The 17,444-nt window shown below is 44.4% G+C and overlaps 1 protein-coding gene across 1 annotated transcript in view; it reads right to left on the bottom strand.

Annotated features, from left to right (window-relative positions):
* Positions 1 to 4,795: 4,795 nt before the first annotated feature.
* INTS4 (integrator complex subunit 4) overlaps positions 4,796 to 17,444 on the bottom strand; it is a 39,498-nt gene continuing 26,849 nt past the window's right edge. The window contains exons 17-23 of the mRNA XM_082498305.1: positions 15,862 to 15,942; positions 13,449 to 13,579; positions 12,806 to 12,865; positions 10,273 to 10,432; positions 9,809 to 9,952; positions 8,950 to 9,070; positions 4,796 to 6,445 (exon numbers count right to left, since the gene is read on the bottom strand). Coding sequence (XP_082354431.1) covers positions 6,252 to 6,445; positions 8,950 to 9,070; positions 9,809 to 9,952; positions 10,273 to 10,432; positions 12,806 to 12,865; positions 13,449 to 13,579; positions 15,862 to 15,942 — 891 coding nt within the window. The 3' untranslated portion in view covers positions 4,796 to 6,251. The remainder of the gene's footprint in view (positions 6,446 to 8,949; positions 9,071 to 9,808; positions 9,953 to 10,272; positions 10,433 to 12,805; positions 12,866 to 13,448; positions 13,580 to 15,861; positions 15,943 to 17,444) is intronic.

The following is a 17,444-nucleotide window of genomic DNA, read 5'->3' as shown; positions in this document are numbered from 1 at the left end:
TTCTAAGAATTGGCTGAATTAATTTCAATGGACTTCAGCAATCTGATTGTGAATTTCATAGAATCATAGAATGGTTTAGGTTGGAAAAGACCTTGAAGATCATTGAGTTCCGACCCCCATGCCCTGGGCAGGGACACCTCCCACCAGACCAGGTTGCTCGAAGCCCCCTCCAACCTGGCCTTGAACACTTCCAGGGATGGGGTAGCCACAGATTCTCTGGGCAACCTGCACCAGTGTCTCGCCATCCTCAGAGTGAAAATTTTTTTCCTAATACCTAATCTCTATCTCCCCTTTTCCAGTTCGAAGCCATTCCCCCTCGTCCTATCACTCCATGCCCTTGTAAAAAGTCCCTCCCCAGCTCTCCTGTAGGCCCTCTTTAGGGACTGGAAGGCCGCAATAAGACCTACCTGGAGCCTTCTCTTCTCCACGCTGACCAGCCCCAACTCTCAGCCTGGCCTCATAGAAGAGGTGCTTCAGCCCTCAGATCATCTTTGTGGCCTCCTCTGAAGCTGCTGCAACAGGTCCATGTCCTTCTTGTGTTGGTCGCTCCAGATCTGGATGCAATATTCCAGGTGGGGTCTCCCCCGAGCAGAGCAGAGGGGCAGAATCCCCTCCCTCGCCCTGCTGGCCACACTGCAGCCCAGGATGCAGGTGGCTTTCTGGGCTGTGATCACACATTGCTGGCTCACTTTGAGCTTCTCATCAATCAGCACCCTCAGGTCCTCCTCCTCAGGGCTGCTCTCCAGCCATTCCCTGCCCAGCCTGGATTTGTGCTTGGGATTGCCCCGACCCAGATGTAGGACCTTGCACTTGGCCTTGTTGAACTTCATGAGATTGGCTTGGGCCCACCTCTCCAGCCTGTCCAGGTCCCTCTGGATGGCATCCCTCCCCTCCAGCGTGTCTAACTGACCACGCAGCTTGGGATCATCAGCAAACCTGATGATCGGTTCCCATTAAAAGCACTCAGAGTTAGGCTTCCCCCACACACAGCTGCCACGTGTAATTAAATCTGAAAAGACTAAAAAGGGCAAACACAACAGCACATTTTCAAACCACCAAAGTTACTCCCTTTTCATGTGAGTTCAGCCTTTTCCTCTCTCTGCCGCATTCCTGACCCTCTTCCCTTAGGTCTGACTAGGAGGTAAAATGCAGAGGTGAGGAATGTTTGAACAGTGTTAGTTTTTAGCAAATTATTTGCCCTTGCTTGTAGATGGCTCAACCTCCCTCCGGCTGCAGCTCTGTCCTGGCACCATGTTCCTACACCTGCAAACATCGGCGAGAACAGAATCCCCCTGTGCTTGGGTGATGGTGAGCTGAAGTCGTCCTCTGTTCCCCCTCCACCAAAGATGAAAGATGCAAATTATCTTCGTGCATGAGTACAGCCCTTTGTTTTTCTTTTCACTCCAAGATAAATCGTCGTGTGGAAGTCCAACACATCCAAAATGAAAGGACAATGGGTGAACAGGTAGAGATGCTTCTGAGATGACACAAAGTCCTGGAGCTCCACGCAGAGCACAAACTCCAGTATTTTTGTGAGCAGAAAAGCCTAAATGTCTCAAACCTGGGGGTGGGAGGAAAAAGTCAACATCTAGATTTAAACAACTGCAACAAAACCTTGGAATACTTCCCTAGTATACAAATTTCCTTTCCGATTTCCCCTATGTTGGAACATGGTGTGAAAACGCAGTTAAAAGAGAAAGTAAGCTAAAATCAATTGGAGATCAAGGTAAGTAGTTTAAAACAAAACCAAAACACTGCAAACACAACCAAAAAAGTAACAAGAAAAAAGCAAAAGTATTCCATAAGAAGGGAAAGGGTAGACAATAGCATCACTTTTTTTTTTTTTCAGTTCAGCTAAAAAGATGACGAATTAGTCATCTGCTTGAATAGATGACACCTAAGATGAAAAGGAGAACCTAGGATTTCTTCCATGATTCAAACTAGGAATCAGAGAAAAAACTACAGGACAATATCAAGAAGAAAAGGCAACTATGGAATACTCTCATTAGGAGACTGGAAATGTTCACAGGAGTCTTAAATTTTCATCTTGAAATTACAGATGAAGAACTTTTCTATAGCCCTTCAGTATTTGATTCTCAGTTGGTGGTAATACAGAAGGCCAGCGATCTTTGCCTAATACATTATACGAAAGGAGCTCAAGCACAGCACAAGGGGAGCAAAACAGTAATAATTTGTTCCAGTGGTCAGAAAAAGCAAGAAAGATGCCAAGATGATCAGTGGCGTAGAGTCCAGTTGGAGGCCTCTAACCAGCAGTGTTCCCCAGGGCTCAGTACTGGGTCCAGTCTTGTTCAACATACTCATCAGTGACCTGGATGAGGGGACAGAGTGTCCCCACAGCAAGTTTGCTGATGACACAAAACTGGGAGGAATGGCTGACACACCAGAAAGCTGCGCTGCCACTCAGCAAGACCTGGACAGGCTAGAGAGTTGGGTGGAGAGGAACCTAATGAAGTTCAACAAGGGCAAGTGTAGGGTGCTGCACGTGGGAAAGAATAACCCCACACACCAGTACAGGTTGGGGGCTGACCTGCTGGAAAGCAGCTCCACAGAGAGGGACCTGGGAGTCCTGGTGAACAAGTTGACCATGAGGCAGCAACGTGCCCTTGTGGCCAAGGTGGCCAATGGTCTCCTGGGGTGCATTAAAAAGAACACGGCCAGCAGGTCAAGGGACGTCATCCTGCCCCTCTACTCTGCCCTGGTTGAAGCCACATCTGGAGTACTGTGTCCAGTTCTGGGCTCCCCGGTTCAAGAGAGACAGGGAACTACTGGAGAGAGACCAGCGGAGGGCTATGAAGATGCTCAGGGGTCTGGAGCACCTCTCTGACAAAGAAAGGCTGAGAGCCCTGGGGCTGTTCAGTCTGGAGAAGACTGAGAGGGGAACTCATCAATGCTAATCAATATCTAAAGGGTGGGTGGCAAGAGGATGAGGCCAGACTCTTTTCAGTGGTGCCCAGCAACAGGACAAGGGGCAATGGGTACAAACTGGAACACGGGAAATTCCATCTGAATATGAGGAAAACCTTCTTTCCAGTGAGGGTGGCAGAGCACTGGCACGGGCTGCCCAGAGAGGTGGTGGAGTCTCCTTCTCTGGAGATACTAAAAACCTGCCTGGATGTGTTCCTGTGCAACTGCTGTAGGTGCCCCTGCTCTGGCAGGGGGTTGGACTGGATGATCTCTGAAGGTCCCTTCCAGCCCTGACCATTATGTGATTCTGAGATTTTGATACTGAAAATGAAAAAAAAAAAAAAAAAAATGTCCAGAATGGAGGAGCTGTTTGGTCATCTGTGGCCTGGGAAGAAATGATAAATCATAACAAACACTGATAACCACAGAGCAGCCACGCTGCCTTGAGGAAAGGCAGAGCTTATGCCAGACAGCCCGTTAACGCGGAGAGTTTTGCTGCAGGCGCAGGAGGAGCACAAAAGCTTCACTGTGCCGCCCATCAACACTGCGCTGCACTGACAGAGAAAGGCGGCAGTCAGGACTCAACAGGTGCTCTTTCGGCCTCTGGTCTCTGCTCCGCATCAGCCGTGGCCTGGAGCACATGGACACCATTCAAATTAGAAGTCTTTTTACTGGGATGATGAACTGCAGAAATACTGGCGAAGTGTAAAATTGAGAGGGGGATAGAAATAAGTCTCTAATGAGCTAACTCAACTCCTCAAGGATCTGCCCGAACACAGCTTCGTAAGAAGAGATGTACATCAACCCTTGTCCGCTAGGAACTTAACTGAGGATGCCAATGAGAAGTCAGATGGGATGACTCAGCCATTACAGGTTCAGGAGGTTTTCAAAGCAGTGCCCTAAAGGTGAAATACCAAAAACCAGTTTCTAAGAACAGTGGCGCTAAGAAAGGCTATTTAATTCAAGAATACCTAAGGCAGCTGAACAGTTTTATGGTTCTGAGTCTTTGGACCACAACATGTCAATGCAAAAAAATTAAAATAATATCACAAAGAACTTGCAGTAATCCTACATCTGGGTTGGGGCAATCCCAAGCACAAATCCAGGCTGGGCAGAGAATGGATGGAGAGCAGTGCTAAGAAGGACCTGGGGGTGCTGATTGACGAGAAGCTCAAAGTGAGCCGGCAATGTGCGATCGCAGCCCACGCAGCCAACCGTATCCCGGGCTGCATCAGAAGTGTGGCCAGCAGGGCGAGGGAGGTGATTCTGCCCCTCTGCTCTGGGGAGATCCCACCTGGAACACTGCGTCCATCACTAGCGCCCTCAGCATAAGAAAGACATGGACCTGTTGGAGCAGGGACAGAGGAGGCCAAAAAGATGATCAGAGGACTGGAGCACCTCTGCTATGAGAACAAGCTGAGAGAGTTGGGGTTGTTCATCCTGGAGAAGAGAAGGCTCCTGGGAGACCTTATAGCCACCTTTAAGTACCTAAAGGGGCTCCAGGAGAGCTGGGGAAAGGACTTTTTACAAGGGCACGGAGTGACAGGACGAGGGGCAATGGCTTCAAACTGGAAGAGGACAGGTTTAGATTAGATACGAGGAAGAAATTTTTTGCTCTGAGGGTGGTGAGACACTGGCCCAAGTTGTCCAGAGAAGCTGTGGCTGCCCCATCCCTGGAGGTGTTCAATGCAAGGCTGGACGTGGCTTGGAGGAACCTGGTCTGGTGGGAGGTGTCTCTCTCTGCCCATGGCAGTGGGGTGGGAACTCAATGATCTTCAAGGTCCCTTCCAACCTAAACCATTCTATGATTCTTACTAGCCCAGGACCACGCAGGCATGAATGATCACTCATAGGATAAAGAGGGAACAGATTTTCCAATTTTATTGTAGGAAAGCACATACGTACTTATGATTTACACTAATCTCTGTACAACTGGAAAGTATTCCTTCACTGCTTTGTTTACTTGCTAAAAATACACCTTTTTTTTTTTTAACAATTAATTTATGAACACAAGTAACATTTGGCTGCTGCACTACAAACTTGCACACATTAAGTGCTCCTAGAAAATCCTACCAAAGCATTAGCTACAAATCATAGGACGTTCCTTGGTCCGCTTGAAGCCTCACCCGTGGGAGGGATGCACAGACAGGAATTCCCACAGGAATACCAGAAGGATCACGTTTTTAGTAAGTTTTTGTCCCTCCGGACTCCCAGCTCACCTCCTTAGGGGAACACCGACACGCTGCCTGACTGCTGCTTAACTGAGAGTGTGTTCGGCTACTTCAGCCCGTCAGAAGTGCTTTGACTGCCAAAACTGCTGCCACCAAATTGAAAAACTGCACAGATTGTCTCATCTCAGTAAGATTTGTTCAGGCCAAGATCACCACGCAGACACAGATTCTGTAAAACTTAGTGGGATGGGGTTAGTAAATGTTCCACCCATGGTGTTTAACCGCATTTCTCCTACAGGCATAGAAATGTGGACAAGACTTGGATTACAATTCAGAGATGAGTGTGTTTGACTCCACTTTATGTAAACAAACAAAGTAACATTTTGTTTTGTTGATATAACTCAATTAAACTCCACGTCCTGCTAATTGGAGTTCTGCTGCTTACACTACCAGGTTCCTCCTCCCCCCGCACCACAACATGAACAACCTGTGCCCTCCCCAAAACTGTACAAGCTTCAGTACAGGCTGTAAAATAGCTCAGGATTCAGCCTACAGCAATTGGCAATTTCACTTTGAGATGCAGTTCCTACACAAGAACAATAGCACTTTTGAATTTATTTTTTTTTTTTTAAACTAAGAATTTAGGTACCAATGCACAAATACAAGTTTTAGACATTCGAAGAAAACAACCAAAAAAAGCCCCACACAAACCCCCCAAACTCCATAGCTTCATTTCAGAGTACTGTAAAAATAACATTGATTTCTGTGCTTAAGCATTTACACAGTAAATACCTTCATAAATACATAGCAGAAAACCTACAGGCCTTGAAGAGAAACTTTTGGTAAGTGAAAACTGGAGATACGGCCCAATGAAATGCTACTGGAATGCTGGCTGAGAGCGGCTGTGATTTTGTTGATGCAATATAGAAACACCTGCGTTTTCTTCAAACTGTTCTTAACTAGCTGATTAACTCCCGTACTGGTCTATCTGCTGCTTAACAAAGACCAATCCTTCTTCAGCAGCTTCATTTCTCTGGCTGACTTTTGTTACGCAAGTATAAAACTGTTCCGGTTTGGTTCACTATCTTGGAACACAGTATATTGTTTCCACGTAACCCAACAATCCCATAAATATATTTCTTTCGGCGCTGGACTTCACCGTCTGGCAGGTTTGGGCATTATATAAACTTTGACGGGTTTGCTGAAGGGTATGGTGCCCTCTATGCCGTTTTCAGATTGCGGGAGAGCCTCCAAGCTCTCGCTCCAGGTTGATTTAGGGATTTTAGCAGATGCCTTGCTCCTGTTGGAATTGTAGGCCAGCAGCAACCGCACTTCAATCTGACATGGCTCTGCAGAGGGAAAAAAAAAAAAAAAAAAAAAAGAACCACCCAAACATGATTTTCATCTCACACTGAACAACCAGTATGAATGAAGTTTTAGCTCACGCATACTGGGTAAAGTACAGAGCCGTTCTGGGTTGACCAGAATCCAATCTGTTTGGAAATACAACTTTGTCCTTACACTCGGCACAGCAGAACTAAGCACCGTTTTAGATCCTCCTCCCTCCGCCTTTGTCCCAGCTTAAAAAAAAAAAAAAAAAAAAAAAAAAAAAAAAGAATCTCATGACGAACAAATAACAGTTAATTTTGGAAGTTGCTAACAGGTATTTCAATCCAATAATAATAAAATCATAAAAGACCATACAACTAGCAGGTCTTGCTACCTATATTTTTATGGCAGGATCAAGTAAATCCGCATGGTGTCTGACGAGACTCACAGCAGAGGAGATTACTTGGAAGATTCTCTTCTGCTGGAGGTTTTTACCCTGCATGACAGCCTTTTCCCCTCTTTTACCATCTCAGCAGCTAGACAGATATTCCTGATACTGTCCATAAGATGATTTCACTTTGTTCTTCTCCCAGTGGTCATAATGAAAACAGGCTTTCAGTCTACACAGTATGACTCCGAGCAGCATGCTGGACTATAGCCCCCTCAAAATTTTCCCTTCTAGACTGAAAAACATCACTCCTTTAGGTTTTCCGTATGGACTTGTACTGGTTTTTGGCTGGGATAAAGTTAATTTTCCTTCATAGTAGCTCGCATGGTGCCAAGTTTCAGCTTTGTGACTAAACAGTGTTGATAATACAGGGATGTTTAAGCTATTGTTGAACAGTGCAATACCCACGAGTTTTCTTACTTTTACCCTTCTGACTCTCTTCCCCATCCCACCAGGGGGAGAGCGAGCGTGCTGTGGGGCTTAACTGGATCCTAGGTTACCCAAAACCAGGACCACATTACTGAAACCTAAGTGAAACCTGCTGAAACCCACATGATTTTAAGATGCAATGCCCATAACTGCAGTGGTGCTCCAGCCGAGACACCATCTGCACCAGACAGAACATAAGAAATAACCTTTTTCCACAGTTATCCCCAGTCCAGCCAACACCTCCCCAAGAGTCAGCTTTTCGCCGTACTGGCAACTCTTCTTTGTTGCTTGCGGTCACGCCTATCGCTCCTGCGCTACTCCCGTCAGTTAATCCGTGCTTCGTATTTGGGCATCCTCCTTCCTAAGCATACGCATTTTACTGGCCTTCAGTAAGTTTCACTGTCTTGAATTCAGGCAATTTCTTCATTTTCAATTATGACCTCATCCCCTGAACCCCTTCCCTGCTTGGTGTCCTGCCCGCATTTTACATGCCCAAGTGCCAATGTCAACGTTAACATATTGGCTAGGGGAGACACCAGAACACAATCCTTTGGGGCCATACTTAAAATGCCCTTCCAGTAAACAATGCAGAGAAGAAATAAGGACTTGACTCAGCTCCCTCTGGTACCTTTAAATGTACCTTTAAATCCAGATACTTCCAAGTCATTAGAAACAATACCATTTTTTCTTCTCCAAAACAAAACAAAGATCCCAGGATGAACAAGCACAACACAGAAGCACTATATAAAAGAAGTAAGTAAAAAAACATTACACTAAACAAAACTCTGTTGGTTAAAAAAAAAAAAAGGATCACCAAATCTTATTAATAACTGCTCAGAAAAAAAACCCTACATTTGAATAAATGTGAAAGGATTAAAAGAAAACAGGGACAAAGGGAGCTGCGAGCAAATTCTGCTTTTGTTGTTTGAAGTCCACAAGCCAATTACTGAAGCACTTCCATGGGGAAGTGCAAATGCCAACTGAGACTGAACGTGAATGTTGGAGTTGCATATTTCATCAGAGCTAAAGGGTGTTTTTTTTAGGGCATTAAAAGGGCAAAAGTTTAATCAGCAGTGAAATTATACTGTTGAGTACACACAGTTCCAAAGGGTCTCTCTGCCCTGCTCAAATACCTGTCACATCTAAGACAATGAATTACAATGAGTCAGTTTACCGTGACTCGTTGCCTTTAAATAAGGATGCAGACCCGACTCCCACAACTGATCTTGTTCTGCACAGAAACGGGTGACCTCACCTTCAATACATGCTCCCACGGAAAGGCTCCCAGTGCCAAAAGACTGCGCACGCGGCCCCCATGAATGGTTGGGCTCGATGATCTTAAAGGTCCCTTCCGACCTAAATGATCCTACGATTCTAAGCACCTTCCCTCCCACGACAGCAGCCCCTCTAGTCACCTACGGAGCAGTACTGCTCTGTCAACCAGGGAGATGCGACTGCTCAAATCTGAGCAACACAAAGGGTAGCATCAAACAACAGCTGTAGACTGCAGGATCCTCAAAGCCCCCAGGACTGGGGGGGGGGGGTACATCTTATGTGCAGAAGACTGGGATCAAGCAAGACACGCTCCTGGGAACTCACAGAAACGTGCAGTGACACAATCACATGAACTTGTATCATTAACGTTACCTGTCCAGGCTGTGTGTGAGAGGTACACCTGAGTTATCAGCCTGTGCCTTCCAGGACCAGGATTTCGAAAGTCAGCTGGTTTAGGATGGATTATCTGTGCTTGTCCATCTGGATACAATACCTATAGGGGTGGGGAGGGTGGGGGAGAAAAGAAAACAACTGAACGACAACTGGACTGGGGATTTGCACAGTGTGCGTTACTTTGCTGTTTTCTGTTAGAGTTCAGAAGGCAGGACGGTGTGCTCTATCTTAGAGCCAGGAGTCCGGCTGCCCTAAATTTTACAGCCACACGCTGGCCATTCAGACCCATAGCAGAGGAGGAAAAAACACGTTGACATAGGGTTCCTTCTCTGCATTGGAAACACAGGATTGCATTTCTTTGTTATGTGGTGAATTTGCATATTTTACTTGGTGTCACACCACACCTGCCTCCTCAGCTGCCTTTAAAACAAGTGATTCATCAGCAGGAAGAAAGTTGTAAATACAGAGAGCTGAGAGCCTGCATGTTTCTGTACCGTTCAGAACAGCTTCTTTTGCTCTTCCTTCTCCCACTACACGAGCTAGAAGTTCACCAGCATTTATTTGTGCTCATGTGCATAATGTGCCCAGTGCGTGTGAAAGCACTGTGTGGAGCACAGAACGCCATCAAAGCGCTCAGAGCAAACTCTCAGGAACTGTAGGCAAGTCAACTCAGTGCACTATTTACAAGCCAGTTACAGAATGTGTGGTTAAAACACAGAAATCCGACACTGTTACTAATAAAGTGTACAATTATTCGCAATTTAGAAGTATTGACACCCTTAAACAAATTCCCTGTAAGACACAATCTTGTTTGCATTTATGTCAAGTGACTGCTCACCTGAACTTTAACAGTTCCTTGGGGATCCTGCACATGTTCCAGGGTTGCATCAACATCCAGTGCCACTACCAACCCCGATGTAAACCTCAGAGGATTATCGGATTCACCGGTAGGCTCAATGATATTTGCAGTAGCTCTATGGAGCTATTAGGGGCAAAGCCGTTGGCAAAAATAAAGCGGGGGAAAAGGAAGAAAGAAAAAAAAGACAATCATTACTGTTCTTAATGGAGAAATAGTGCGTCAACTTTGGATTCTTTTAGATACTGCCGGGAATTATTAAGTCTTCTGTATTTTTAGCAGTAGTCCTGAGGGTGCTAGGCAGGAAGACGAAAACCTTTAAAGAAATAACACTTGCGACTGACCAAAACCCTGAATCATAAAAGCTTCATGGTATATTAGAAACTAGTCAGCTGCTGGGACAGTCTGCAAGGATGCTGCACTTCAATTCTCTATGTCAAACTGACCTGCTCTGGAAGAGGAAGGTGGAGGAAGGTACTTTGCCGCAGTGTTGTCTGAAGAATCTTGACCACTTCCGAAGGCTTGGATGTCACGAGTCTGGGCATTAAGTCCAGCAATTTATCTACAAAACTGCCTTGCATGTGTGGGAGCTCAGAGATGAAACACCTGTGTTAGGAATAAATTAAAAATAAAATAACTTTTTTTTTTTTTTTCCAACATTTTCAACAGTATTGCTATTTTCAGCCAAGCTATTTAATCCTTATATTTAGTTACAAGGACAGAATTAGATATGTAGATTCCTCTTCTGATGCGTGTCTCATACATAAGATAAAGATTATTTTGGCTCGTTATGTTGGGAGCATACCTTGTGCTCAAACTGACAACATCAAGGGGTATGCAGATCTCACTTCTTATGTCCTTCATCAATCCAGTGCCTAGCGGGCAAAGGAATCTAGATTCCCAAAAAAAAGGAGCTAGAAATGCTGAGGTGCTCATCAACAACACATTAGTGAGAAGCAGATATTGTCGGGATTTGCCTGCTCTGATTGCCTGTGCAGCTGTAATGCTATTTAGCGAGTAAGAGTGCTAATTAAACGAGGCTACGGGCAATTCCAGTACTCTGCATTCAATCTCCATGTCTCCACAAAGAAACACAGCTGGGTGAAAAAGCCGTTCCTGCTGTAGTTGCCTTGCAAACTTTCTAAATTGGCACTTCTCAGGGAAGATATGCATATGCCTAATTCTTTACACTGTGCACTTTCATCCGGCTAACGAAACAGCTGACTCATTATGGGATCTAACATACCCACACGCCCAATATGTGAGTTGTCTGACCTTCTTCTGCAGCAAAGTTTCCAGAATGGTTTTTCTCTACCAATATTTAAGAGATTATTATTACATCCTAGGAATGACATTTTAACAGTAAACTACAATCAGTTGGGGAAAAAAAAAAAAAAAAAAAAAGAAGCTGGTTCTAGAGGTCAAGAACAGAGAATAGAATCCCTTCTATGGTTTGGGACAATGGCCTCTCACAAGAAGAGCACTGAGTATTTCTTATTCTTTATACAGAAGTAAAATTGGACTACTACCCTACATCCCTGCATGCAGAAGACGCTTTATTAGACTGAGTCTTTGGTGGCTTACCTGTTATTATCAGCAACATTCCTGTTGCGTTTAGCAGTTTTGTAAGCCTAGCAAATATTCATGTAATTTGGTGAAAAAAACCGCACCATTTCTGTAGGTGAACAGCCTCTCGAACAACGCGCTCTCCTCCCCCTTTTTCAAGTCCGGTGTTGCGCTGTCGAACTACAGTTGAGTCTATAAAGCCCAGACAGGAACACCAGACATGCCCAGAAGAGCTTCAGGTCCTAAAACCGTACAATTGATATTTTTCAGGATCCTGGTGGTGCCCTACAGGAGCTCATAATCCATAAAAGGAAGCCTCTAGCACCAGCTTGGCAAGGGTGGAGAAAAATCACTCTCCTCTGTACAGGCTAAGAGGGTTACGCAGGAACGCACATCCTTGTGTTCCTATGACTGCCACTACACGGACAGCAAATTTCAACTATTCTGTCATGGGATGCAGCTACAATCTGGCTGGACAACCTCAACATGGGGATTTTATATGTCCGAGCATCTCTAGGTGACCTTACAGCTAACTAACTGACAACCTCTACCATCATCCAGATTCGCTTTTGGGGAACATCACTGCCTGTAGGAGTTACATTCCTGAGAAACAGTGATGAGTTTTGCTGATCCTGAGACTCAGTGCAAGGAAAAGATAAAGAGCAAATGAACAGTTCTATTCATTAGCTACCAAATGAGCAAAACATTAGGGAATGGGTAGAATTATTTCCCTTTCCTCATCACTTAACCAGCCACAGCTGCTAAGCACATGGACCACAAATAAACGGGAATTTAATCAGAGCTAGAGATGGAATTCTGCTCAGCCGACTCTGGACACCTATGACTCTGGGCTAGCTACCCAATTCCCTTCTGAGTCAATGGAAAAAAAAAAACCCAACTGGGCATCCTTCATCTGACCTAGTTTAGACATCCAGATTTGGATAAAGTGAAAGCAGCACCTCTCCAGGGAGAGGAGAGCTGGGCGAGTGCTTCATTAGCAGTGGTCTACAAAGCAAATGTCAACACCCAGGCGAGATAACTCCCACCCTCAGCATGTAGATGGTTCACTCATTCTCTCATTTACAATTTAGAAAGTGGGATAAGGAAAGGAGAAATTCCTTTTTTGTTATACTCCCGGGAAAGCTCTTTCATTGATCCATTCAGAAGGGAGTTTCCTTCTTGCTGATCCTGAGACTCAGTGCGAGGAAAAGAGACAAAGCAAATTATCTCACGATAGCAGATCCCAATGCAGGACAGCAACAGGGAAAGGGAGATGCGAAGAGATGAAGAACAAATGGAATAATCCCTGATAAATACAGTGGGGAGATTTTCATAGAATAGTTTGGATTGTAAGGGACCTTTAAAGGTCTTCTAGACTTTCTAACAAAGCAAAGAAGCAATGGAGTTTCTCACCTCTGAAAGGCATCCACTTCTTGTAGGAATTTTTCACACATCCCAAAAAGGGGTTCCACTCTGTAATGAAGATATCATTCCTTGGTTTAGTGTTAAACAAAGAAAACTGGTTCTATGGCTATAAGCATTTAGGTGTTTTGGAATTCAGTTCAGGCTCTTAAAAACTACAAGATCTTACAATTTTGAGGCCAGAAAGTCCGAGTCACACAAACATTAGCTGCAGATCAGTCAAAAAGACAATTCTTTTCTGATGCTAAAAACTCAGTAACTAGTAATGAAGCAAACACAATTAGTGCATTCTTTTACATATGACTTTTCCTCATTTAAATAGGTCCCAAACATCAACTCTAAGACACACTCTATGACATTTTAACCTATTTATGTATTCATAGCTGAGAGAACTTGAGCCTCTAAACATGTCTTCCTAATAATTTTATCATCTGATTTTGTATTGTGCCACTCTACAGCTACACCAAAGGCAAAAGAAGGCTCTTTATGCTCAAGCAGTTTAGCAAATGGTTATTGGCATGCCGTGATGTTTTATGGGTCTAATTTCTCCTTGCTGTTTTTTTTTTAAACAAAGCTTGAGGAAACTAAACTTACAGTTAACCCTAAGAAGGTCCTTTTACCACGTCATCCTTACCCTCTAGTGGTACGGGCAGTCACTATAAGCTGTAACGCCTTCGCTTGCAGTCTCATGTGGTGAATAATGACCACTTGTCTACTTTCCACACCGCTGTACATGAACTCCATTTTATAAGTTTCTTCCAAGATCTGTCAGACAGACACCACAGGGGTAAAAAGCCATCAGACTCCGTTAAACTCTTGCACAAGCACGATCACAAGATTCTGGTATTTTTTTCTCATACCGAGGAACATATTAATTCACGAGTTTCATTCTTTTGGTGAAATTCTTCACTATGTAAAGTGCCTAATATTAAAGGTTATCTTGGCTATATTAAAGAAACAATTCATGAAACTTGGCCTGAAATCAAGCACTCCCTCCATTGGCAGTCTATCTTTTTGACATGGCATTTTAAACTTCCAGGGGTAGAGCGCTCGCCGACTCCCGCTGGCTGCTCTGGAATACAAAATGTCAGCAGCACAACAGAGCAACCTCAGCGGTACTGCTCAGGTTTACGTTTTTGGAGCTAGATTTGACAAAGTTCTCTTGAAAACAACTTTACATTCAACAACGCTCTATGTACTGCAGCTGAAGATGGGAACTACCACAAGGTAAGAATCATTCTGGGTTATTTTAGATAAAAAGCTTAGACAGGACATTGCACAGTTTTACTCATGATACTTTTAATCTGTTGAATAGATGGGTTTAAGTAGACAACAGAAGTGCTCAAATTAACACAGCTGAGTTCAGTATGATGGTATAGAAGCCAAGAGTTTGCAAATTATTTAACAGAAAATACTCCCTCACCTTCCATTGATGGGAAGTGATCTACATTCACAATCACAACAGATACAACTTCTCAGGGGAGATCACATGCTACTGAGAAGGGCACCCAAGACAGTTCAACTAGAGAAGATTTAAAAAACTGATAGGTTTTTGGTTTTACTCATCCTTGGGGACAGCTGTCAGCGGCATAGAAGGTTTTGATGCACAGCAGTACCTGCCTCTTATTACAGCTTAATTAACTGAAGACTCAAAATGTCAGCATAGTTTTCCAGCAGATCCACGAACTTGTTTTTACTCGAGATTTGTTTCTGGATTATTCAATAGCTTGCTTTCTCCTTTACCTTTTCTTAGGGTTTAGCTTCCGTTTTTCCAGGACCACATCACAGAATCAGAATAACTCAGATTGGGTGGGACCTCTGGAGGTCGTCTAGCCTGGTCCCCTGCTCTGAGCAGGCGTAATTAGATCCCGTTACTCAGGGCCACATCAAATTGTGAACACTTCCAAGGATGGAGATTCTCCCCACCTCTCTGGGCAACCTGTTACAGTATTTAACCACCCTTCTGGTGAATTTGTCCCCTTTGTATCTCATCAGAATTGACTCATATTCCAATTTGTGTCCGTTGCCTCTTGTCCAGAGCAGTCTGGCTCAGTCTCATCTATATCCTATGATGAGGCAGTGGCAGACAGCAATAAATCAGTCCTGAAGCCTTCTCTTCTCCAGGCTGGAGAAGTCCAGTTCCCTCAGCCTCTCCTTGCAGGGAATGTGCTCCAGCCCCCGACCACCTTGGTGGCCCTTTACTGAACTTGCCCCAGTTTGTCAGCTTCTTCCTTCTGTCAGGGAGCCCAAAACACAATGCAGCTCTCCAGACATGATCTCCCCAGATCTGAATAGAGGGGAAGGATCACTTCCCCAGACCTGCTGGCTACACTTTTGCTAAGAAAGCCCAGGATGCAGTTGACCTTCTTTACTGCCTCATGTTCAACGTGTCCTCCATCACGATCCCAACGCAGAACATCATGAGGTTCCTGTCACCCCAATTCCACAGCCTGTCCAGACCAGCCTGAACAGCAGCCATGCCCTCCAGCATATCAACAGGCTCCTTAATTTGGAGGAGCCTTATCACCCACTTAGCCAGAATTCTGCCTGTTTGGGGAAAAGGAAACAACGGGAGACTGCATCAAAGGCTTTGCTAAAGTCAAAAGATGCGACATCCACTGCCCTCCCCTTGTTCACAGCACCAGTCTCCTCGTTACAGAGAGCAATGATGTTGGTCAGGCATAATTTGCCCTTGGGAAATGCATTTTGGCTGTTCCCTTAGTCTTGTTGACCTTCACTTGTTTAGAAATGGCATTTAAGAGGAGCTGGTCCATAACCTTCCCCAGGAGTGAGGTGAGGCCGAGCAGCCCACAGTTTTCTGTATCTTCCTTCTTGTTCTTCTGTGTGCGATGTTTGCCTTTTTACAGTTGTCATGAACCTCCACCACTCATCTCTCATCTTTTGAAGATAAGAGAAATTACTCCACTTTAGAGAACTAAGATTTACTTGGACAGACTATGGCAGTAGCATATTATTGTTGCACAGCCAAGGAAGGGCTCATATCCGAGGACTTGCCTCCATATGGACCCAGCTGTTTTCTATCTCACCTGTTTTGCTGCAGCAGATGCTAATGCGTTCTGTTTCAGGTACAGAGGAGCTGCCACATTCCACAGCTTCTCCTGCAAAGCCTACAGAAGAAAACCATGAAATGATGATAAATACCCAGTTCAGTCTAAAAGTCTACACCCTGCGCTAGATGAGCTTGGGAGCAGGGAAGATGCCGTGTCTCTTGGCTGTACTTTTCAACCAACAGACTGGTTGAAAAAGCAGGTCAAAGGTGTCTTTTATGTTTTTAAATACAACATGGGGAATCAAGACCTCCAAAACATGTATTGTGCTATAAATACTCAGAGACACCTATACAACTATAAAAATATAGAACAGAAGTTGAGAATAATATTAACAAAACTATGAATTGGAGACTGGCTGAGCCAAACTCTTTGTACTTTTTAAGGAGAACTTTATGCAGAATGCAGTCACTTATTAGAAAAACAATAGCCCACTGCGTTATCACCTCCCTGAGACCAAGATTGGGGGAATCTCAGATTGCAGGCAAAAAGTGGAAACATCAACTGTCACCTACACAGTCATATTTCTTAATTTTCCTGTTCACAGTCTCCGCCCCACCAAAGATCCCAGAGTTGCTAAGAATACAGAATGTAAAAATCAACTACTGATGCTCGTATTTAAAGAAAAAAAAAAAAACAAACCAACAACCACAACCTATTTACCTTTTGATGTATATTAAAAAAAATAAGAAAGTTTGACTAGATGATTTATATCACAGAGTCCTTTTTGAAGCTGGCTGTCCTTAGATACGGCTACACACAAAGCTGACCGTAGCCAAAGCTCAAGAACATACAGACTATATCCTTCACCCAGGCTGGCCTAATATCCCAGCTAACTACTCCTAAAATCACAGGGTGTGTGGAGCCTTTAAAGGTCTGGAACCTTTTGAGCCTCAAGAGGCTGGGAAATGAAGACACTTCCCCCCCCCCCCCCCCCCCCAACAGCTTCTTTCTTTTGGGGAAAGAAGCAATTGGAAAGGAATCTGCTGAAAAGGGCTGCTCTGACATTTGGGTTCTCTCTGCTGTATCAGAATTTCTAATTGTATGATATTACAAGTTCCTTTTCGTTTCAGCCACATTACTGACTCCTCTACATCACTGATGTACTGTCTGTTCTATAGCTCGAGCCAGGCATGGCTGGTGCAGTGTGTAGCCCCTTCTTCCAAACCCAGCCCTCCTCTTTGCCAGATACACAAACCAGTGTTCTCTCAGCTCACATACACCCCTTCACTCCAGCCAAACCCTGGAGAAGGACAATAAAGCCACCTCCACATGCTGGTCCTCTGCCTGGATAGCACATTTTGCTTTGGAAAAAGTTTTGGATTTAGCTAGGAATGTACTGAACTGTAACACCGCTCATCTAAAATACCTTCTTTGGGTGATAAATGTATTCCAAACATTCGAGGGCTACCATGAGATATGCCAACTGGCAGCTACCCATTTAGCAAAGAAACTGAAATCCCTTCTTGGTTTTACATAACAAAGCTTTTATTGAGTCCCTTCTGGAAATCTGTTTGTTGCTTGCTTTAGTTCTTGCTTTAAACGTGTATAAATTACATTCA

Source organism: Vanellus vanellus, assembly GCF_965231255.1.
Source record: "Vanellus vanellus genome assembly, chromosome: 1".
NCBI classification, from domain to species: domain Eukaryota; kingdom Metazoa; phylum Chordata; class Aves; order Charadriiformes; family Charadriidae; genus Vanellus; species Vanellus vanellus.
This window is presented reverse-complemented; position numbering and strand designations above follow the sequence as displayed.